The sequence below is a fragment of the Penaeus vannamei genome, chromosome 33 (genome assembly GCF_042767895.1).
Source record: "Penaeus vannamei isolate JL-2024 chromosome 33, ASM4276789v1, whole genome shotgun sequence".
In the NCBI taxonomy this organism is placed as follows: Eukaryota; Metazoa; Arthropoda; class Malacostraca; order Decapoda; family Penaeidae; genus Penaeus; species Penaeus vannamei.
The window spans coordinates 17081340-17106339 of NC_091581.1; the positions used below are offsets into that span (position 1 = coordinate 17081340).

A 25000-nucleotide genomic window follows, 5' to 3' on the forward strand; every position below is an offset into this window, starting at 1 on the left:
TTAACGTCTTTCGCAAGTCTTTGCTGTTCTCCATTCCTTTCTTTCTTTCACTTCTCCTCTTGATTTATCCATTTCTTTTCATTTCTTAAATCCTCAACGTCTCTCACATTTCCTATCAATCTGTCCAAATCCTCGTTCAACTAAAAATGACATTCACATCCATCTCGAAAGAAAAAAAAAGAAAAAAAGTTTTATTACCTTCAAATGACGACCCCCCCCCCCAAATCAGCCTAATAAATCTAACTGTCGCTCCGTTATCATCATGCAGAGCGCGCGTAATCAAATGAATATGTAATTTGTCAGAGAATTGAAAAAAAAGTCACCGGGTGTCGAGGTTTCGCAAGAACAATACCGCTGGAGAACCGTTAAAAATAAAAATAAAAAGAATAAAAAAATTAAAAACAGCAAAAATGCCAACTTACATAAATTACATCCTGAGATATAAAATGCTCAGCGACAGTTGTTTGCGATTCATGTCTGTGGATAGTGAGGGAGAGGGGAGGGAGGGAGTGGGGGAGGAGGAGAGAGAGGGAGGGAGAGAGAGAGAGAGAGAGAGAGGAGGGAGGGGAGGAGGGAGAGAGAGAGAGAGAGAGAGAGAGAGAGAGAGAGAGAGAGAGAGAGAGAGAGAGAGAGAGAGAGAGAGAGAGAGAGAGAGAGAGAGAGAGAGAGAGAGAGAGAGAGGGAGAGAGAGAGAGAGAACCAAGTATAATAACCGCCACAGCAAAACTCTCAAAATTACCAAAATAACAACCACCGGAGTTCTTGCATCACCGTTATGCTCAACGAATCACGATAGAATTTATACACCGAGCTCATCATGAATCTGGCTCAGGGATCAAGCTCGAACTTCCCCGAAAAAACGGTTCTCGGGTAATTTTTGGGCTAACAGAACGAAAAAAAAAAACACAATAAAAAAAATAAAGAAAAAAAATCGTCGCTGGAACACAGCCCTATGCCTAACCAATATTTCATGACAAATCACCTGTTTCCCGTCATTGGGGGGGGGAGAGGGGGAGAAAGGCGGGGAGGAGAGAGGATGGAGGAGGAGGTGAGGAGGGATGGAGGAGGAGAGGAGGGGAGGGTTGAGGAAGCAATGACGGAGGGAAGAGTGAAGAGTGAAGAGGGAGGAGGGGATGGGGGAGGGAGGGGAGTAGGGGCCTTAGGCAGCAGGTCCCTCCATTCATGCCTGAGAGGACGGCGCCCCCTTCCTCCCTCCCGCCCCCTACCCCCGCCAGCGTCCGAGCAGATGGCCCCTTCAAACCCCGCTCCGCCACCTGTCTCTCGAACGCCAGAACCGCACACACATCATAAAGAAAAGAACAGAAAAGAAAAAAACAATGGTCATGGGCTTTATTTTGGTGCCATAAATCGAGTGGTAGTCCAGGTGGCGGATGGAGTGCCAGGTGGCGGACGGAGTGTCAGGTGGCGGATGGAGTGCCACGGGGTGGATGGAGTGCCACGTCCCAGGAGGCATGGCGTGGCACCCCGACGGCGTATTAAAGCTCCTTCGCGGTGGCCGGTGGGTGTGCCAGGGCCTCCGCCTGTCTCGCCCTCTTCTGCTTAACGTCGGTTGATCCGGGCGGGGAACTGGCAGAAAATCCCCGGCAGTTGCTAAACCCGATTTACCCCCCCCCCCCCCACATTTACCCCCAAAAAGAGTGAGAGTGTGGGGGGGAATGAGAGAGAGAGGGAGAGGGAGGGAGGGAGGGAGGGAGGGAGGAGGAGGAGGAGGGAGGGAGGGGGGGGGAGGGAGAGAGAGAGAGAGAGAGAGAGAGAGAGAGAGAGAGAGAGAGAGAGAGAGAGAGAGAGAGAGAGAGAGAGAGAGAGAGAGAGAGAGAAAGAGAAAGAGAAAGAGAAAGAGAAAGAGAGAGAGGAGGGAGAGAGAGAGGGAGAGGGAGAGGAGGAGAGGGAGAGTAGGAGAAGGGAGAGGTAGGAGGAGAGAGGGAAGAGAGAGGGAGAGAAGGGGAGAGGGAGAAAGGGGAGGAGAGAGGGAGGGAGGGAGGGAGGGAGGGGAGGAGGGAGGGAGGAGAGGGAGGGAGGAGGAGGGGGAGAGTGGAGGAGGGAGGCAGGGAGCAGACAGAGAGAGAGACTCAGAGAGAGAGAGAGAGACAGAGAGAGAGACAGAGAGAGAGAGAGAGAGAGAGAGAGAGAGAGAGAGAGAGAGAGAGAGAGAGAGAGAGAGAGAGAGGAAAGAGAGACAGAGAGAGAGAGAGAGAGAGAGAGACCGAGAGAGAGAGAGAGAAAGAGAGAGAAAGAGAGAGAGAGAGAGAGAGACAGAGAGAGAGAGAGACAGGAGAGAGAGAGAGAGAGAGAGAGAGAGAGAGAGGAGAGAGAGAGAGAGAGAGAGAGAGAGAGAGAGAGAGAGAGAGAGAGAGAGAGAGAGAGAGAGAGAGAGAGATAGAGCAGCATTCAGTTGGTTAGAGAGAGAGAGATGTTTTCTTGCGGTGGTGTTCAAGAGCAAGGGTGAGGGGGAGGGGGAGAGAGGGGCCACGTTGGGGGAGAGCAGAGATCAGTGGTTGGTGGGCAGCGGTGCCATGCAGAGCCATCAGAGAGAGAGGGAGACAGAGAGAGAGAGAGAGAGAGAGAGAGAGAGAGAGAGAGAGAGAGAGAGAGAGAGAGAGAGAGAGAGAGAGAGAGAGAGAGAGAGAGAGAGAGAGAGAGAGAGACCGGAGCATTCAGTTGGTTAAATTGCGGAATGTTTTCTTGCGGTGGTGTTCAAGGCAAAGGTGGGGAGGGGGAGGGGGCCACGTTGGGGGGGGAGGCATGGATCAGTAGTTGGTAGGCAGCGGTGCGGCGAAAGCCATCGGGAGGGAGAGGCTGCGTGAGGTGTGTGGCTAGGAGGTTTCTTGGGGGGGGTCCTCCCTCGTTTGTAGGTTTGCAAGGATTGGTTTTTAGTGCGGAGGGGTTGGAGAGGGGATTGTTTCTCTTTTTATTATTGATTTTTGGAGGATTTTAGCTGCGGGTAAAAAAAAGGGAGGGGGGGGGGGGAGAGGGGAAAGAGAGAAGAAAAATGTCAGGGTTGGAGCGATGGCGATTAGAAAGGACATCAGATCTCGGTTGTTTTTCCTTTCTTTCTTTTGTGCTCGCCCCCCCCTGTCTTCTTCTCTCTCTGCTCTCTTTCTTTCTTCTTCTTTCTTCTTCTTCTTTCTTCTTTTCTTTCTTTCTTCTCTTTCTCTCTCTCTCTCTCTCCCTCCACCACAGCCCGCACAATAACGCCCTCGGTCCGCATTATCACTTGTTTGTGCGGATTGTGAGTTATTTATGCGGATTGTTAGTGTTTGTGCGGTGTGTAGTTCGGTCGGTGTGTGTACTGTACTTCAGGTGACGCACATGAGTACTTTCGTTATTCTTCGGTTCCCATTCATATTTTCCAAAAGATGCCTCTTTCCCAAATATATGGCGGAAATTACTTTTTTTCTCATCGAAATGTGTAATCCGCCGAAAGTGTTATTACGTATAAATATTGTCCCAATAGGGCTATCTACCCCCCCCCACCTCCCCCTAAAGACAAAAACAAAATAAAAAACAACTACATATCACTTCAAAATGAAATACACCCCCTCTGCCCACCCCAACCCCAATAAAAAGAGAATAAAACAAAATAAAATGCAAAAACCAGAAAACTGAAGCAGAAACGACTTCGGACTCGTGAACGCCTTGACTTGATTCTGCCTCAGGAAATTCGTCAGTTTCCTCGCCACACTCGTCCGGGAGCATGGCCGCCACCGCAGCCTTGGGGACATGCAACACTTACGGGAGAGAGGGAGAGGGAGAGCGAGAGGGGGAGGAAGAGGGGGAGAGGGAGAGGGAGAGGAGAAAGAGAGAAAGAGAGAAAGAGGAGAAAGAGAGAGAGAGAGAGAGAGAGAGAGAGAGGAAGAGAGAGAGAGAGAGAGAGAGAGAGAGAGAGAGAGAGAGAGAGAGAGAGAGAGAGAGAGAGAGAACGAAACAAGCAGATAGAAAGAGAAAGAGAAAGAGCGATCGAGGCAGGCAGACAGACAAGAGGAGCAAGAGAAATGCTCGTCCCGACACAAGAGCAAGACCCGCAACGAGAGCGACCGAGGCAGGCAGAAAAGAGAGCAAACGAGCGACCGCCGCGACCGCATACTTGAGACAAACGGACGACACACCAGAGTTCATGACACCAACGGCCCCGGCGCGTCATGAGGCCCCACAGAACAAGACTTCCCCTGTTCGGTGCCAGCATAATGTGGCGCAAAAAGAGAGAGAAAAAAACGACCTCTTGCCGTGAGTTACGCTTCCCGACGGACGCACTGGCAAGGGGAAGGCGTGGGCTTGCGATTCCTTTTTTTTCTTATTCATTTCTTGGGGCGTGCGTGCGTAGGTGCGTGCGTGCGTGCGTGTGTGTGTGAACGTGTGCATGTGGGTAAACGAATGCTTCTTGCTTGCTTGCTTGCATACTACGTGCTTTGCTTTCACCCAATTCCTCAGTCTATTCCTGTAATTGGCCCTCCTACATCCTTAAACCTGTTTTGTGCACTCGGCGTTCTATCTGCGGTCATGACCACGTGTCTCCCCCCCGTCCCTACCTCCCGCCTGCAGAACCGCACTTCCGGCCGCCGACGTCACGGCAAAACGTCACCGTCGCTTTTGTACGTGTTTAGCGGAGCGCGGACGCGAGTGCTTGAGCGGCGCGGGCGCCTCCGCCGTCAGCTGACTCGGCAGGAAGAGAATCGTGTTTGCGTGTAGCTTCATCACCGAAGTTTCCGTTCCTTCGCTTCCGCTCGCGACGCCTGGCACAGCCGGGAGGAGCGGTCGGGCGCGGCTCTGTGCCCCTCGCGGGTAAGTGCGGCCTCTCCGGGCACGCCCGCTCTACCTGGACCAGCCCGGAACCCTTTAATTAATCCGTGCCAAGCTTACCTGCCTGCGCGGCGGCCTGCCCCCGTGGGCTCCGAGAGGCTGCCCCATCGCCACCGCTGGAAGGGCGGGCGAGAGGGTCAACACTCCCCAGAACGGCGGCGCGGGAACGGCACCGCCACTTCCAACGCACTGCCCTGCCTTGCTCTCGCGGAGGAAAGGGCGCCAGAACACGCCCAGCATTTCCGTCCTACAACAACGCCACCACTCCTCCCCTTAAATACCCACAACCCACCATCATCGCCCGCAATCTACCGCGTTACCTACCACCTGCCAAGATCGCCTACCGCGCTGCCTGCCGTCCACCACCTACCAAAATCTTGCCTACCAGCGCCCAACACCAAACCCAACAACCAAAACGCAAATTCACCCGCACCACCAACCCCGCCTGACAACCGCCGTTCCAACCACTCACCATACACGTCACTCACTATCAGTCTCCCACGTGACTCCCATACCCCCCCCCCCCCCCGAGATAACAAGGGACTGATAAATTATACTTAATCCAGGTAATCTCCCGTAGACCTGCCTATCTTGTTTTTGTTTACACTCCGTTATCACTGTGCGAAGGAGCGAAGTAGGAAGAGGAAGGAGCATGTGACTGAAGATGGGAATATATAGAAGATAAGAGATAAAAGATGGAAGACGATGGAAGGTGGAAGAATACAGATGAAGGAAGGAGGTGGAAGATGGAAGGCGATCGAAAACGGAAGAAATGAGATGGACGGCGAAGAAACCACTTAACGAGAAATGAGGGAAAAGAAGAAGAGTGTGGACAGAGAAATAAAAAAAAATGTGGCCAAAAGTTAGTGAAAACGATCAACAAGACAAAAAAGAAGACAACGACGACGACGATGAAGAAACAAACGATCTGCAAAAGAGAGTATGCAAAAGAACACACACACATAATAACAAAATAATGGAGAAGGAAAAACAAAGAAACCGAACAGAAAACGGAGAAGCAGGACGACACGAGGAAATAACAAAAAAACAAACAAACAAACAAAACTGCACTCGAACGCCAGAGACGAGCAAAGGAACCAGCGCCGCCAACGTCACCGGGACAGGATCTCGGGAAGAAAACTGGGCGCTCGCTTTAACCCGCAGAGAAAGGGTTAATGCAGATAATAATCGAATAGGCGATCGAGTGTGCTAAAGAAAAGATAAAAAAAAACAGAAGAGAGGACTGAGTGTCTCAAAGACGACAGACGAACAATCGATCACGTGCATCAAAAGAGACAATCAAAAAGACTAATCCCAAGTATCACCACCCTCCACCCATCCCCCTCCCGCCCCTCCCCCCCCTCAACCCAACCATCCTCCCCCTTTCCTTCATCCACCCATCCTACCCTCTCCACCCATCCTCCACCCAACCATCCCCATCCTCTCGTTCATCTACCCATCCTACCCTCTCCCCTCTCCATCCCCCCTCCCCCCTCCCCCCATCATCGCCTGCTTTAATACTCTCGATTTCCCAGGTGTCGAGTTCCCCCTCCCCCGCCCGGCCGCCCGCCCGCCCGCCCACCCGCCCGACCTTGCGAGCGCGGATCTCTTACGCCCTCAACAAGTTTAACATCAATATCTAGATCGCCCAAGGAGAACGGGGGGTGGGGGGAGGAATGGGGGAGAGGGAGAGGACGGAAGGGAAGGAGAGAGGGAGATGGAGAAAGGAGGAAAACTGGGGAGAGGGAGGGAAGGGAAAGAGGGAAGGAGGGAGGGAGAGGGAGAGGGAGAGGGAGAGGGAGAGGGAGAGGGAGAGGGAGGGAGGGAGGGAGGGAGGGAGGGAGGGAGGGAGAGAGGGAGAGAGGGAGAGAGGGAGAGAGGAGAGAGAGAGAGAGAGAGAGAGAGAGAGAGAGAGAGAGAGAGAGAGAGAGAGAGAGAGAGAGAGAGAGAGAGAGAGAGAGAGAGAGAGAGAGGAAGAAATTTATGGGTGAGTGCGTGCATGAAAGGAGAGTGAACCGACAAAAGTTGTGAAAGAATACGAGACTGAATTTAGAAATAAGTGACCGAGTGTGTGTGAGCGAGTGACTGAAGGAGCGAATTCGAAATTGTATGAGTGAGTGAGTTGGATGAATAAGTGAATGAGTGCAAATGAGTCTGCAAGTAAGTGAAAGATTGAAAAAACGAGACTAGAGATTTCAATTAGATGAATAGAATGAACAAGCGACTCAATGAATGAATTACACAAGCGAGTAAATACCTGATCAGCAAAAGTCCCACGAAACCACCTTGTCACCAAGAAGGCGGAGGAGAAGAAAAGGAATAAAAAGAACAAGAAGAAGAAGAAGAAAAAGAAGAAGAAGAAGGAGGAGATGAAGGAGAAGGAGAAGAAGAAGAAGAAGAAGAAGAAGAAGAAGAAGGAGAAGAAAAGAAGATGAAGAACACGAAGAAGAAGAAGAAGAAGGAGAAGGAGAAGGAGGAGAAGGAGAAGGAGGAGAAGAAGAAGGAGAAGGAGAAGAAGGAGAAGGAGAAGAAAGAAGAAGAAGAAGAAGAAGAAGAAGAAGAAGAAGAAGAAGAAGAAGAAGAAGAAGAAGAAGAAGAAGAAGGAAGAGGAGAAGGAGGAGAAGGAGAAGGAGAAGGAGAAGGAGAAGGAGAAGGAGAAGGAGAAGGAGGAGAAGGAGAAGAAGAAGAAGGAAGAAGAAAGAAGGAGGAGAAGAAAAAGAAAGAAATCGAAGAAACGAAGAAAAAAGAAGTAGAAGAAGAAGAAGAAGAAGAAGAAGAAGAAGAAGAAGAAGAAGAAGAAGAAAGAAAGCAACTAAACAAGACAGAGAGACAAGCAAATACAAGCAAGCACATTCCAAAGCGAGATGCGTCGTTGGAAAGGCAGACGCGCAGAACATCCAGACCATAGCAGCGCCCGTCCTTCCCTACCACCCCCTTCCCCCCTTCCTTTTCCACTCTCCCCTCCACCGCCCTCCTTATCCCAGCCACCCACACCACCCTCCTATCCCTCCTCCCACCACTCTACCCCCTCTCCCTTCCTCTCCTCTCCTTCCCTTCCCCCCTTCCACGCCATGCACCTGATCACCCGCCGCCGCCAGATCTACGCGCCCATCCAGCGAACGTGCGGCCGTTCGGAACGCCGCTCCGCCAACCGCATCCCGGCCGGCACTGAGACCAAAACCCACCCGACGCACTCACGCAATTGGTGCATGTCTGCAAAGGTCTTCTATTGATATACATTTCCTCTGATTTTTTATTTTTTATTAAATCTTAACGAGGCGAAAATGTATTTGATATATTGGTGACGACTGATGACCTCCGTTTTTTTTTTTTTTTTTTTTTTGACATTTATGCAATGCAACATGTCATTCAGACACGTTCTTTCAGCCAATCGCCAATGTCTGCAATACATATTTGCCTCGTTTCAAAAAGATGAGGAAGAAAATAAGCTGATGAAGAAAAAAAAAACAGAAAATAAAGAAATAATAATCAGAAGCAAAAGAAAAGACGAATAAGACTAAAAAATTGGAGCAGAGGCACTGGCCAGCACTCCTCTCGGGCGGCACTCTGCACTTCGTCATTCTCCCCCTCTCCCCTCAAAGCCAGATTATTTGAAGAAAAATCTTTGTTAAAAGCATAGGCAATGTTCTAAGCTGAATCGCTGATATTCCCTATTCGCATTATATAAAACCCTTGAAAAAAGAACCCTGGTAACCCATTACACTTTTATGTACGAATATTCACATCCGGCCATTATCCTGTGGGAAACTGGGTCGAATCACACCAAGGAATAAATTTCCTTTCATAAAAAAATAACTAAATAAATCAAATAAAATAAAGAATATTGAATTATTCACCGAGTTCACGGCGACGCAAGAACAACCAAGCAGACCGCATTGCGTGCATGACCCCGCCGCGTCCGGCCGAAATGGAACAGAACATCATAATGTAATGTAATGCAGGCAAATCGGAGGGGGGAGGGGGAGAGAGGGAGTGAGTTCGAACGCCACTTAGCTCACTTTCCCACGCACTTTCCTCGACCCCGCCGGCAACGTCTTCACCAGTCTCGTTTCCTCGCAAAGAGGACGCCACTTCATGTTTCTTGCTTTTCTTTTTTAACGTTGGTTTATGAATGCGGGTATGTCCGTCTTTCAATGTGTATTTCTGTCTTACATAAGCAGTTTACGTGCGAATCATCTATTTACTTATCGACAAATCCGTTGTACATACGTATGCATTTAACCACATGCCATATAGAAATATTTATACAATAGTACGTGACTGCATGTGTATCCGCATAGAAACACGCAAGCGTCTCTTGATATAAACCATACTGGAAATCACTTTTTTTCTCCAAAACTTTAAAAAACGCCCTTTCCAACATGACACTTTTCCACCATCAAAAGCTACACACACACACATGATCACCAAGTGTCACGAACTGACCAATGCAACAATCGCATCTTCCTGTCCCGTTCATAATTCAGAAAACCCGCGCAGAGTAACTAGGGCGTTCCCGCCACAAAACTTCCTCCTATATCAACTGGAGCGTGGCTTCATTATGTTATTATACTAATGGCCTCTAATGAAACCGACATGAATAAAATAGGGAATAACTTTTTTTCCGTCTTCTCTTCTTTCTAGGTTAACTAGGTATCGTTTTCTTTGAAACCTCGACACTTAATCTTTATTTCTTACTCTCAACGCTACACTTAAGACAGTATGGCAGCAAGAAAAATAGTATAAAAAAATTATAGCCATCATCACAAAAAAGACATTCATTAGAAAATATTCAGTTTTACTCTCCAAGACATTAAAAAAAACGAAAATATGGATTAACAAAAAATAAAAATAAAGATATAAACACAGTTTCCTTCCAACAAATGCAATTATATATAAATTCCTAAGTAATTAACTCAACCTTATTCCTTGTGTGTGTATTTGTGTTCTCAAGCCAGGTGGCACATTTCCCTTCCTATAAATTATCTATAATTCTAAACTTTTACCTTTTTCTGGTCTTATTAGAGGTGTGTACTATTTGTATTTCCTTGATCAATTACCTCATGATTTATTAGGCATAATTTTCGTTTTTCTAACCAGGTGCACTTTCCTCCCTACTTATGTAAACTGATAACTCAAACCAAATTATTCAATACTGCTGATTTGATACCAAACAGCACCACAAACCACCATTAAACATAAAACGACCCTTTCTTAAACATACAGCAATCCTCTACTTAAATATACAACAATCCCTTACCAAATATGCAACCATCCCCTATCGTAGATACTCGAGACTGAATGCAAATACTCACCGATACTTCTTGCTCGAACGAATACTTCTGGGAGAGGATCTGGTCTCTTTCCCTCTGGATCTTCTCCTTGTTGGATCTTTCCCCTCGCAGCTCCTCTTGAACTGCCATCATCTCTTGGTCAAACCTGATTATAGGAAGAGTAAGAAGAAATATCTCATTGATTGTCTTACTTGCTGTTGAGGTAGCATTATCAAGTCTGATTATACATCTGTTTGACATATTTAATGCAGGGGTTACTTTCAGATACTTAGGTTGTATTAAAATACACTTTTTAAAATTCATATCTCAAATTCAGTATTCACGAGTAATGAAACAATACAAAAATCATCAAAAAATAAAAATAAATAAAAATAAAATAAAATAATAACAATAACAATAAAAGTCTATAGACTATGCTGAAATCTTAATCAAAATGGTCTTTTTAAAAATACATAAACAAGGCTTCTGGGGGAATCCTACACTAATCATCATTTTAGTATGACTGTTATCCACATGACCACAAGCAGTGTTTGATTTCTGGAATACTTACTTTCTCTGCTTCTTTTCCAGGAGATTATTACGCGAAGTCTGTTCCTCCAGCAGTATTTTCAGGTCATTCATTTCTGCTTGGAGTCGTTGGCACTTCCGCTTCATCTGTGCCACCACTTGTCGTTGTTCGTCTGTTTCCTCATATGCATCTGCCACCTGGGGTGAGAAGATTATAGAATACAGTAAAATCTTGGTAAAATATTCTGTCATTTCAAGGACTCTCCATACTTTCTATTCATTTTGTTAAAAAAATTTCATAAAATTCTAAATTTCTTTTTCTATGCTCTACTCTGATCAATCAACCACCTCTTTACAACCAAAACTTTTTTTTATTATCAAATGGGTTTTAAATTCACAAACACATAAATCATTTAATCAACAAATAAGATTAACACTCTTTGTTGTTACCAAATGGTCTAAACCTAATTTCATTTAGCTCTATTCTAGAGCTAAAAGTTTTGATAGTTTCTTACTGGTAAATTCAAATTTCATTTACATATTGTTGAATCAGGAAAAAGGTTAAGTCAAAGTAACTTGGAAAATCAACCTTAAAATGAGTTCTCCCATGTCACCTATTGTATAAGAATGCAATAAAAAATGTATTTACATCATCTATTTAGCTCTGTCACTAACTGCTCAGACACAATTATCATACTTTTTTTCCTATCCAATAATCATACTGCGCACTTTACCTTGATGTTAATTTATGCTAGCCCTTGAGTACAATTATAGAAAAATTATCTTAATGCCCCTACTAATAGATTGCCATTGTTATTTTTGTGATAACACCTTACACAACAAAGCATGGTATCATTTTGAACACCAATGATAGGTGAATTTCCTTTGATAAGCAGGAATGTCCATAATGTCAATATAGTTTGCTAAAATGATTAAAAATGCCCATCTCTGTAACTGTTTCCCTATTCTGCAACCAGAAGTTCCTGGAAAACTTTTAAAGGTAATACACAATTTATATTGCTTGAACTTAAACCAACCAATGGTTTTACTTGTCATTCCAGATCCACAATTACTCAGCATGGGACCATTAACAACTCTACGGCCAAAATTAAATGTTTTGAACAGAAAAGACTTCCTATAGTATCATCATCACCATTTATTCTAGAACATATATGATAAAAATATTTGTCTCCCAAATATTCATTGCTGAATTTTATAAGGATAATCTACCATATTAGGCTTGTGCATCTTAAATAGTAGGAAATATATTTACTTGACTGTTCACCTTCTGGATGTATTTAATACTTGATTACAAAACAGAAAAAGGGGATCCATCATTTACTTTTCTCTTTATAACCATACTGAAGATGCTAAATCAGAATTCAATGCATGTAAAAAAGTGCCATTGATGTTAACCTTAATGGACCAACTTAAAAAGGAGAAATTACTTGCACAGAGAGAAAGATTAGTTGACAAACCTTTTTCTCCAGCTGTTTCTTCATTAGGACAAGCTGATCATAATCATCCTCCTGTTGCTGCTTCAATTGTTTCTTCAGGACCTCAATCTCTCGAAGGCACCACTCATACTTTCGCTTGTAGAGTGAGGCCTCTTCGCCGTAATCGTCATCATCTGCATCTCCATTGAGATCCGCTGCTGAGAGGACTTCTGTGCGGAGTGCTAGTTTCTCCATCTCGAGCTTACCATTCTCTGTTGTCATGCGCCTAACGTCCGTCTGTAAGATGCCGTGAAATTTAATAATTTAAGTTTTTCTTTGTATTATCTAATTCCAGATTCACAGACTGCTTGCAACTACCCATTCACTTATTTCAAATACATAGTTATAATAAATATATAACTATTCAATATCTGCATATGCTTACACCTGATCTGAATAACAACAAATTAATAAAAATGAATGTACTATAAGTAAATCAAAACTAAATCTCAGGAAAAAGAACACAGCTCTGAACCATAATTCTATCCAGTGCAAAAAAAATTGGCTTATTAAATTACTAAGTTAATTCACAAATAATATTCTGCATAACTCCATTTCACCCAGAAAACTAACTGTGACAGTTCTTCTATTTACCTGCAGCCTGTCTAATTCCTTTTCTAGCTTCATTCTTTCTGCCTGTTCAGCTTCCAACCTCTCTCCTGCTAGGTGTGCTGTGGTATGCTCTTCTGAGAGGTCTGCTGCTACCTCTGACAGCTGTTTAATAAGGGAAAGAACTTTTAGAATATTGCTTATAGTTAGATGGATTTTGATATTATATCTCTACACATACAAAGTCCATCTAAAGTCTTGAAGTTCTCAACAAACTGTTAGAATTCTGCTTATAGCACTAATACTCAATAAATATGATATAGAACTACTCAAAACTAACAACTAACAGATATTCACATATTAGAATGAATTATGTCTATGGATTTGACATGATTCTTCAAGAGATGTGAAAAATTAATGCAAATTCCACTACTGTAATGTGAATAGATGTTTTTTCTTATGTTTATATTTGTGAGTAAATTAATCGTCTACTTCAAATATAGAAAGCTGTGAATAAACTGTGTAGCCTTTTTAAATAAAATAAAAGTGAATACATAAAAAAATAATAGTACTTGTAACAAAAGAAATTAAATAAAAATGATTGCATCTGTCAAACCATAACTCACTGCAATGAGATACTGTAAAATACATAAATTATGGATATGAGACCAAGGTTTCAAATTACATTTGTGATTAGTAAAACCTCTAAAATACCTGAAAGGAGTAAACCATAACAATTAAATAAAAGAAAATATACAAAAGTAAAGGAGCTAGTGTATGCAAATTTGGTAATTTTCTTCTGTCATGTGGCTCTTCACATGACAACTTACGTTGCACAATATTCCATTTCTTTGGAGCTCACACTTAGCTTCCAATACCATCTGCGCAGACTGGAAGTGAACAAGGTATGTGAACATGTTAAACTGGAATTCAACATAATGCATAGTGGATACTGGGTATATGGTACATCACACTACACTAAGGAATTTTTAAAAACAAATCTACAACATAGAAGTACAAAATTATTGAGGTCTACACACACAAACACACACACATACTACAAAAAGGGAAGATAGGGTTTATGACAAGCAATTTCAGACACTACTGGATCCCCAGGTTTTTACTTTCTCCCATTCCCTAAGGGGTATGTGTGGTTTGTAGACCTACTTTATGCAGTGCTGCTGCTGACATTGAACGGCTATAAGACCTTCTGAGGGACTTGTTGGATCGAGACCTTTTGAGGAGTCGGTCTGTCTCGGAGAGTAGAGCTTCAGTCTGTGCTACTACAGATGATGGTGTGCAGGATCTCTCAGAGCGATCCATGGGAGTGCGAGAACGAGAGCGTCGCTCTCTCTCTGCCTGAACATCTGGGAGAGGCATCAAGATATCGAACTGGGTAGGATCTACTGCATTAGAGGGTAAAGAATGAAGTTGGGACGGGTCAATGGCATCAACATATATTTCTTCCTCGCCTTCCTCTCCTATGCAAGTTGTATGGTTCTTCTCTATATGTAACTCTAGTTTTTCACTCAAGGATATAGGTCTTTCAATATCCTTCAAGGGACTGGATGGCGCTGATGCAGTCGAGGTAGAAGGTTGTGGAGAAATACTGTCAGGCCCTAGGAGAGCTGATGCTTCTCTTATCAAAGCTTCCACCTCTGATTCCAATTCAGGAACAGGTTTTTCTAATATTTTGTTACTTATCTTATCATCCGTATTTTCATCAGGCTTTGGTACAGCACTTGGCTGTGGTATACTAGGCTGTACTGGAACAGATTCTCCTGCAGCTTTGGTTCCTATGCCAAAGGCCAATTTAGTTTTATTGACAGCTCCCATAACTGCTCCCTTGAGAGCCACACTTCTTTTACCCTTCTTTTCTTCGTGCCTGTTTTCCTCGTGATTCTTCCTCGTGATTTTCTGCATAATAGCCTGGTTCACATCTATTCCTGGATTTTCTTCTTTTGTTGATTCAGGTAATTTAAAAACTTTAGGCCTGCAGCCAGTTTCTTCAGGTGTTTTAGGTGTCTCAGGAACATTTTCTGCTGATCTGATATCTGATTTTGTTTCTACATCTTTTACTTCCTCTGACTTGACAGGAGTACCAGAAGCTTCATCCACCTTGGGCAATATATTTGTGACTTCAAGTGACTTGTTGGAATCCTTGGTGCCAGCTGCAATTATGTCCTCAACCTTTCCAATGCCAAGTCCTTTTTGGGAATCCATACTTGGAGTCCTGATTCGTACTTTCTTCTTTTCTGTTATACTTGTTCCAGCATCAGTGATTACATCTGACTTTACCATGATACCTTGGACTTCACCTGACTTTCCTTTGGTAGCCATACTTTCATCTGTCTTTAATTCAGCATCCTCTACTTTGTCTGTTTTTACTTTGACTTCTTCCATCTTATCTGCCATTACTTTGACATCTTCTATCTTATCCTTCTCTGCTTTGGCATCTACCTTATCCTTTTCTGCTTTGACATCTTCTATCTTATCCGTCTTTATTTTGACATCTGCTACCCTATCCTTCTCTGCTTTGGCATCTTCTATCTTATCCATCTTTACTTTGGCATCTGCTACCTTATTCTTCTCTGCTTTAGCATCTTCTATCTTATCCATCTTTACTTTGGCATCTGCTACCTTATCCTTCTTTGCTTTGATATCTTCTATCTTATCCATCTTTACTTTGGCATCTGCTACCTTATCTTTCGCTGCTTTAGCATCTTCTATTTTATCCATCTTTACTTTGGCATCTGCTACCTTATCTTTCGCTGCTTTGGCATCTTCTATCTTATCTATCTTTACTTTGGCATCTGCTACCTTATCCTTCTCTGCTTTAGCATCTTCTATTTTATCAATCTTTACTTTGGCATCTGCTACATTATCCATCTCTGCTCTGGCATCTTCTATCTTATCCATCTTTACTTTGGCATCTGCTACCTTATCCTTCTCTGCTTTGGTATCTTCTATCTTATCCATCTTTACTTTGGCATCTGCTACCTTATCCATCTCTGCTCTGGCATCTTCTATCTTATCCATCTTTACTTTGGCATCTGCTACCTTATCCTTCTCTGCTTTGGTATCTTCTATCTTATCCATCTTTATTTTGGCATCTTCTACTTTATCTGCCTTTATTTTGGCATCTTTTACCTTATCTGCTTTTACTGCAACATCATCCACCTTTTCTGTTTTTACTTTAGCCTCCTGTACCTTATCTGTCTTTACCTTAGCATCCACCATTTTATCTGTTTTTACCTTGGCATCTTCTCTCTTATCTATCTTTACATTAGCATCTTCTACTTTATCTTTTATCTTATCATCCTCTATTTTATCTGTCTTCACCTTATCTTTGGCTCCATCTTTTTGTCTGTCTATTTCCTCTTTCAAATCCTTTATCTTAGTATCTTTAGTTTCATCTACCTTATCCTTGATATCCCTTGTTTTGTCTATCTCTACCGTCTGATCCTTAGTTACATCTTCCTTTACCTTTGCATTGTTAGTAGGTTCACCTATCTTTGCCTTGATATCACTAGGTTCATTGGTCTTTCCATTGGCATCTTTAGTTTCCTCCATCTTCATGTCAGTGTCCTTACTTTTATTCAACTTTAACCGAGCCTTTAGCCTTAGTTTATTCACTTTTTCACTGGCATTTACTTTTTCCTTAACTTCCTTATTCTCAACAATCTTGGCATCGTCAGTTTTCTCAGCCGCCACCTTAATATCCTTGTTGTCATCTGGCTTAGTCATGACAATGGCTTCTTTTTCTTTATCACTGATATCATCCACCTTTGGTTTCTTGTCTGTGGCCTGTGACGAAACACTTTCAGTTTCTTTGACCTTTATGTCAGTTTTCTCCTTAGATTCTAATAATGATTTTTTGGCATCAGTGCTATTATCCACTTTTTCTTTGGCAAGTGTAGGATCCTCTGCCTTGTTTTGTTTGGCTTTATTACCAACTTTTTCATCTGTTGCCTTACTGGGAGGTTCGGCAACTGGCATCTCTTGAGTGTCTGTGGTATCCTTTGTCTTGATCTTGAGGTTTTTACAGCCACCATCTTTGCTTGAAATCTCTTTACTTTCAGTGGCTTTTGTTGTTTCATCAATTGCTTTGGCTTTCTCATTGCTGGGAACATCTGCTTTGTCTGTAACATCTGTAGTTTTTGATGCTATCTTTTCATTTTCATTGACTGGAGTACTGTTAGCTATAGGGTCCTTAGTACCAGACTCTATGGTTTCAGCTGCCTTGTTCTTTACACCTGACTTTTCAATTAAAGCATCTGAAACACTTTCTTTGTTTTCTTTCACTAAACCTGTTTTATCCTTTGAACCCTCAGCTGACTTATCCTGCTGAGCATTTGCAACATCTGCTTCACCTGATTTTTCTGCATCCACCAATTTCTTTTTCTTCTTTTTCTTGCTGACTTTTGCTTCACTCTCACTCACAGATACATTTGAATCTACAGAATGTATGTCTCCATTTGGTATAACCTCCACCTGATTACCTTTTGCCTTTTCCTGAGCATCCTTTAAATCCTTGTTTTCTGCAGCTCCACTGCTATCCTTCTGATTCACTTCAACTTTTCCTTTCTCAGTCCCTGACTCTTTGGTTTGAGTTTTCTCTTTATTGATCGCATTTTCTGTTGCTTCGTCCTTTAATTTTGTTGCTGGGTCTTTGCTACCTTGCTGTTTTCTCTCAGCCTCTTTTTTGGGGTCACCCGGCTTTCTGGTAAAACTTGCAACGCTTCCGAACCTTGCTGTGTTGATTCCACCAATATTTTTCTTTGGAACTGGATCTGGGGGTCTTGGTTCTGGGTTGAATGGGGGACTATAAGGGTTCTTCAGTTTGCCAAGAATATTATTCTTGTTATCTGGAAGTTTACCATCATTCTTTGCATTGCCAGTATCCTTCCCAGCTTCAAACTTATTGGCAATTCCAGTTAATCTGCCAATTTTGGGTGTCCTCGCTCTGTTACTTTTCTGAGAAACTTGTGAAACCTCTTCATTCTCCCACTTGTTCATGATCGAAGCTAATTTATCACTTCTACTGCGTCTTCCCGACTTCTGAGAACAGTCTGGAGATACTGCTCTTGAAAGGTCACTAGCCACAGAACTGCACCTGCTACTTCTCTCACTGAACACTTCCATATCTGAGATTTCACTGTCCAAGAAGTTCTCTATCTTTGCAACTGGGTCATCATAACTAGATTTTTTATCTTCTTTGGGCTGACCTGCAGGCTGGACTTTCTTTGCATTTTGTGTCATCTCTTCTTGCTTCTGTCTTTCTACTAAAATGCCATTTGTCATTTTGGGTTGGTCAACACTTGTAACATTTTCCTTTTTCACTGCTGTATTTGAATCTTGGTGAACAGCTTCTTTACCACTTACACAGTCATTTTTCTGAATAAGTTTATTTGGTTCTGGTGCTGCCTTACTGCCATCACTGATCTGCTCTGTGGGCTTCGGTTCCATCTTGTTTGAAGTAACCAAAGCTCCTTTCATTTCAGCTTCTTTCGTCTTCTCCGACTGACTAACAACTACTTCTGAGGGGGCAATCTGAAGTTTCCCTGTAACCACTGTTGGAGACTTTATGCCCAACACTACTGATTTATCTGGAATTGGGCTTCCTGCTCTTACTTTTCGAGATGTGTCAGCTTGTAGGTTTACTTGATTTATTGTAGATTGTTTCGTTTCCTTTTCAGTCGTTTTAAATGTCGAATCTGGAGTCGTGTTGTCTTTCGTAGTGTCGATTGTCTGTGGTTTCTTTATAGAGGCCACACCAGATTCTGCTTCAGCATGGAGTTTTGTTTCCTGCTTTGTCTCTCTGGTAACAGTGCCAGTCGTTTTGTTTTCTAGGACAGCAGGATCTAAGACAGGTAAGGCTTTATCTTCTGGGGAAATGGCTGGCTGTGTAGCAGATTCTACAACTTCAGGCTTTACTGTATCTTTACTGGGAACTGTTGTTGGAGGCTTTGGTGCTGGATATTTCTTGAATGATGGGGCTCGCGTAGCCTTTTTGCCATCTCCTGTATTCTGTGGTTGATTCACTGCGTCAGAAGGTAAAGGCACAGAAGGTTTCGTTTCTGGAACTGCCTTCTCGGGGGCTTGGTATTCAGGCTTAGCTGGTGGCGAACTGGAATCTCCATGTGCAGGATCTGTTCTGTTTAGCTGTAGTGGTTCGTTCGCATTTTGCGTCGCAGAAGGAGGCTTTGGTGCAGGATATTTTTTGGGAGCACTGGGTACCTGCTGTTGTTCTGGGAGGATTTTCTTTGGCAATGTTCCGTTTCCAACTGCTCTATTTGCTGCAGGCACTTTCTGTGCTTGTTGGTCTGGACTGCTGACTGCAGTGGCAGCTGCCTGTGGTTTCGGGTCCTTGTTCTTGTCTGTGGCACCAGCACTGGGAGCCGGCTTAGAAGCCTCCGCATTCTTCGCCACAGAACCTGGCGTAGGTTTGGCTGCAGGTGCATGTTGCTGAGCTTGTGCATTGCCCATAGGCCTGATGCCTTTGTTAACAGCTGGTAAGCTTTGGCTGTGGGTGGGAGGGAGGTAGGGTGCCTGGGGGGGCTGCTGTGGAGGGGGTTTGGCTGGGGTTTGAGGGGGTGGGGGCTGCTGACGGAGGGCTGATATCGCCACAACATCGAAGTACTCGTCGTCACTGTCGGAGCTCAGGTCATCCAGCTGTGGGCATGGGGCATGTCAGTCCTCTATCTATGGCCTATCAGCTTGTCTCAAAGTACTTTCATTAACATCTCTCTAAAGTTGAGAAGAAAAAAACAATCAAACAAAAATGTAAAAAGCAAGAAAAGAAAAATTCATGAGTTATTAATTGCAAGTGAAGAAGAAACAAAGAGTACAAATTATTCAACTGACCTTGTAAATGATATTTTATACTTTATTTTTTCAGACATCACAAATACATATATAATCAACATATAAGGACTTCATACAACACACCGGAACACACAAGAAATAAAAAGTCTCAAGAGCAATCGATACATGTGATTATTCACCACAAAATAAGAGAAAAAAATCCAATACCCTTAGTCATGCAGTACACAAAATCACACATTATTCAAAAACAATAAAAATACCAAATCACTCTAATTCACATCTACTGAAAAATACAAACTTCCGAGTTGACAAACAGCGTAAAACCGCCCATATTCACATTTTCAAGATTATAGATAATGATCATAAACCACAAGAGAATAATCTCTCCCCTTCCTCGCTCTTCTCCGATCTTTCCCAAAATACCCAAAAGTCATGCAAATTTAGACGGCAAGAAGGGCCATGTGGGGCAAGGTCTCCTTCATGATCTAATCAATATTCGGGAAACATATCGCCTTCAAAAATGAAGAAAAATGGATCATGGTGAAACCAACAAACAAAATAATACGAGGGGAAGGAAAGCTTATGCCCAAGACGGGGCATTAAAAGTCACCAAGAAGTTTGAGCGAAAAGGAGGGAGTGTGTCAAGTGTGCAGCCGCGCGGCGACCATGAGAGGCATGGGGCATAAAATTGGACGACTGACTCATGCCGCTGACAATTAAACAAGGAAAACACGCGAACAGAGTGACTGCCACCGATGCTAACTTCAGTCTGCCTCTGACGTCACGTTCTTTCCTCCTCCAAGATCTTAAATAATTGTAAACTGTAACGCAAACATTTTGTCGCTTGGAGATAAGGTTGACAATGGTTCTTATAATGCAAGGCAAGGATCAAAGGCCGCAAAACTACACGAGCGTACAAGTTTATGATACTAGAGCGGAGACCTGCTGCCGAGAAGACGTTAAAACAAACCCGTCATTCATTTTTTCATTCAAGTGACCGGCAGCGAATGATTCTCTAAAGAACTAAGCCTTACATAAGCGTAATAAACAAATGACAGCAGCACTGTCACTTGAGCATGTCAACCTGCAGATACCTGTTAATGGCGCTTGCCACTGCGCTAATCATGACAGATTGCCAATTCAACACTCTGAAACCCCCATCCTGCTGCAGTAAATTTGATTTTTTTCTGTTGAAACTTATTTATTCTTATGGCCTTCCCCTGCATCTTCCTCTTCATTTCTAACTTTAAAAAAATCCCATATCCATTAACCATCTAAATCAAAACCGCAAGATCTTCAAATGCAGCATTCGTATCTTTCATCTTAATCATTCTAACAAGCGTGTTGGAAAACGGCCTTGTACTGTATTAGTTGTGTCTCTGGGAAGGCAGTACCCGAGTGAGTCAGGGGAGCGAGTCTAGGAGAAAGGAAGAGGAAGATAGGGCAGTGGGGAGAGGGAGAGGGAGAGGGGGACGCAACGGAGAGAAGTGAGACAGGAGAGGGGGGGGGCAACGACGGCAACGACAACGACGACGGAATAAGAGAGAGAGAGAGAGAGAGAGAGAGAGAGAGAGAGATAGAGAGAGAGAGAGAGAGAGAGAGAGAGAGAGAGAGAGAGAGAGAGAGAGAGAGAGAGAAAGAAAGAAAGAAAGAAAGAAAGAAAGAAAGAAAGAGAGAGAGAGAGAGAGAGAGAGAGAGAGAGAGAGAGAGAGGAAGGACAGAAAACAGAAGAGTAGAGGAGAAATGGGATAAGAAGAAAGAGAAGAGATAACGAGACAAGAGAAGAGAGAGAGAAGAAGAAATACAAGATACAGAAAAGCGACAAGGAGAAAAACGAGGAACATCACCTCATTAAATTCAAGTGGAATGCAAGGATAGGGGAAGAGAGAGTGAGAGAGAGAGAGAGAGAGAGAGATAGAGGATGACAGGAGACAATATACACAGTTGGCAAAGAAAAGGGTGACTCACGCCCCTCACTAGAACAATGTGATGGCAAGAATACACTAGGGGCGTCCCCGTGCCCGCGCCCGTGTAGCGTTGAAGCCCCCGTCCATGTCCATACATATAAAATAATATAAATGCAACGCTCTATTTGCAAAAAATAAAAATCGAATAGCGTTATTTATAACATGAGGAAAGGATGAAAGCATATGGCGCGGTAGTGTTTGGGTAATCAAATAAATTTGTTTTATGCGCGTGCATGGGAGGGGTTTGCAAACACATGCAGTAAACAGGAAATGTCTGTCTAGTACAAAAAAAAGTCACTAAAAACAGGAAAACAATTTTAGACAGAAAAAACAACAACAAAAAGGCTGGATGTGATGAAGGTAAAATGGTTATATTGCGGGAGGCAAAAAAAAACAAAAAAAAAAACATCAGGTGTTGAGCAAACTCCCACCAACCGCTATCATCACACATCACACAAACGTCCGACAATAGTAAAAGGGAATGGAGAAAAAATGGGAGGGGGGGGTTATCATCCAATAAACAAACGTATTTCGAGAGTGAATAAAAACATACAAGGATGCACAAGAGACAAATCACACAATCGCCTTCTCCATGCACGAGGGTGAAGAAACAAATCGATCAAGGACAAATATTAAATGCAATTATCCACATATTTATCCACATCGTCCATCTTTCTCACCCCACCTCTCTTTCTCACTCTCTCTCTCTCCCCATCTTTCTCCCTTACCCGGCTTGGGTCGAACGGGGTGTTGCATTCTGTGGCGCCGTCAACGTCGATGGCAGACAGCTGCGGACAGACAAACCAACACACGACCATGAATGCTAAATAAAACAAACTTCCCAACTTACAGAAGCGGGGTTCCGAAGAGGCCCGAGCCCTGACATCAAACACTTCCTTCCTAACGCTAGGGGCAAGAGAGGCCTAAGGCTAGCGGACCTAGGGATAAGATAGTGTCGACGTTTAGATCACTAGGTGGAGGGGAAATGCATGACGGCCAGGCGCAAGGTGCAGTCTGCGGGCAAACACAGCCGACGTCAATAAAAGAAAAACAAACAAAAAGTGGCACAAGTATAACAGGGACTTAACAGGTAGGACGGAAAACATGAAGATACAAAGTTAACCTAGCAGACAGACGGACAGACGGACAGACAGACGACCAGACGAGTCGGCTGTCTGGCGGGAACGAGACAGGCCTCTCGTCTCGTAAAATGACTTCGCTACATTACACAATGACATTCATTAATTCCAATCTGTGGCGGTCGATGGGGAGGGCACGGGCAGTAGGAGGGGGCAAGGGGCATGGGGCAAGAACGAGGGGCAAAGGGCAGGACAATGGAGGTGACGGGAGAGGACACAGACAAATGTGGAGCTAAAGATGACGGCACAAGGAGAGAGTCCGCAACCCAAAAATCTAAAAAGCGGAAGTCCTGTGAATTAAACATGATAGCAATGCCCATTCTCCATATGCCATAACAGACAGAGGGACATCTAAATTATGTAACATGCCATAATTCCTGTTTATGTGAACATTACATGTCATCTCAAGCCACAACGTATCCGAATTGTTTTTACATCATAATGCTCAAGAAATATCTCCATGAAAAAGAAAGAACAGACATCTGAGCACCGCGTGCCCAGGGGCGCGAGGGCACACGAGCCACCTACAATGGGCAGGACGGTGGAGCAAATGGAGAACATGCTGGCTCTGGCTCCGACGCGGCTGCACGGCTTGCGACGACACTCGACGGGGGCGGGGCAGTCGGAGCCCCCCGCCCATCAGAGCTGCTGCTGTGGCCGCCCTTGCACGCCCGCAGATTCTCATGGTGAGGAGAGACCCCTCCAGAGAAGGCGGATTCCCCCCTGCCACAAGACGCGACGCAGATCAGCGGGCGGCCTCGGACGGTCAGGCCTGGACGGTCACGCCCGCCGCCTGCGCCCTCGTCAAGGCGGCTCAGAAAAAAGAGTGAAGGCCCTGGTTGGCCGCGCGTCCTAGCACTGGCACTACGTGTCCGCGCGAACACTCACACACACACGCCCGGCCTTGCTCACACAAATAACATCATCCACAGCCCACGGCGCCCACGGCCTGCCCTTCGCTTGGAGTCCCGGGAGCCTTCCTGGGAGACGAATCCGAGAGGGGAGGCGAGGGGAGGCGAGGGGAGGCGAGGGGAGGCGAAGGGGAGACGGAGGAACACCTAGGACCACCTGGCGTCTCCCTCAGGCCGAGCTCGCACACTGAGAGAGGGCCTGCTCAGAGTGCCAAGGTGAGGCCCATGCCCTCGCCCTGGCCCCACGCCCGGATGCAAGCGGCGCCCATGACGAAAGTGCCAAAAGCATCATTACGGCATTACACGCCCCCCTCCGCCCCTCGCCAACGGAGCCACAGTTCAGCCTACGCGCTGGCGGGGTGGCGAAGGAGACAAGGGCAAGGCACACGGGCGCTGCGAGACTGCAACGATGCAAGGGTGCAAAAATGCCAGGCTGGAAGTGTGCGAGGTTGCAAGTGTATGTGCAAGGGCGCCAGGCTCCAAGGATGCGAGTGTGCTAGTCTGCAAGGTTGCAAGGGTGCAAGGACAACCACACCTGCTATCGGAAAAAGGCATCGCCAGGGAATCGCCAATGATAACAAAAACAACCGCCCTCCTCGAGCGACACAAGGAGACCTCTCGAGTAAAACTGCACTCTCACATCTTCATTCACTATCGAAACCTCCAAGCCTGTCATGCTTACAACAAAAACATAAATAATGATGGTATAAACAGTGGCAAAACAAACAACAACAATATGAACCAGGAAAACAGATTACCGAAATGCATCCAAGTTGGCAAGGACCGGAACAGACACCTCACGTACAGACCAAAAGAAATAACAAGTTAAAACACATAGACAATAAATAAATAAATGAAAAAAACAATCAAAACAAGATATAACAAATATCCGCATAAAGAAATAAATCCATGAAAAAAACATCCAAAAAATATCAATGAACCCCCAAGATCCCCCCCAAATAACGCCCGCATCCCTTCGTCGTCGTCGCAAGGGCGTCGTCCCGTCCTCCAGCACCTGCAGCGCCTCCAGCAGCCTCGCCCCGACCGGCACTCCGGCGGCGGCGCTGCTGGCGGGCGGGCTGACCAGATGCCAACCGGAGAAAAATGCCAAGGTCGCGTCCCAGGTGCACCGGGTCTCTCTCTCTCTCTTTCTCTTTATCGCTTTCTCACTTTCTCCCTCTCTTCCTCTTTCTCTCTTCCTTTTCCTCTCTCTTCCTCTTTCTCTTCTTCTCTCTTTCGCCCTCTTCTTCTCTCTCTCTTTCCCCCTACTTCCTCTCTCTCTTTCTTCCTCTTCCTTTCTCTCTCTTTCACCCTCTTCTTCTCTCTCTCTTTCCCCCACTTCCTCTCTCTCTTTCTCCCTCTTCTCCTCACTTTCTTTCTCCCTCTTCTCCTCACTTTCTTTCTTCCTCTTCCTTTCTCTCTCCCTCTCCCTTTTTTCGTAAATCATTAAAAGATACAAAAAGTACACAAGCGGATCGAACTGAATCCCCC

General features: G+C 44.6%; 1 protein-coding gene across 17 annotated transcripts in view; it reads right to left on the reverse strand.

Annotated features, from left to right (window-relative positions):
- LOC113804106 (Myosin heavy chain-like) overlaps nt 1-25000 on the reverse strand; it is a 408590-nt gene that overhangs the window by 17436 nt on the left and 366154 nt on the right. For 7 of the 17 annotated variants that reach the window (XM_070145429.1, XM_070145427.1, XM_070145430.1 and 4 more), the window contains 4 exons: nt 12710-12829; nt 12098-12352; nt 10663-10817; nt 10134-10257 (listed from right to left, as the gene is read on the reverse strand). In XM_070145429.1, the coding sequence (XP_070001530.1) occupies nt 10134-10257; nt 10663-10817; nt 12098-12352; nt 12710-12829 (654 nt within the window). Of the gene's footprint in view, nt 1-10133; nt 10258-10662; nt 10818-12097; nt 12353-12709; nt 12830-13494; nt 13555-13831; nt 19340-22187; nt 22248-23126; nt 23719-25000 lie in introns of those variants that run through there. The other 10 variants (XM_070145415.1, XM_070145424.1, XM_070145423.1 and 7 more) reach the window with 5 other exon arrangements.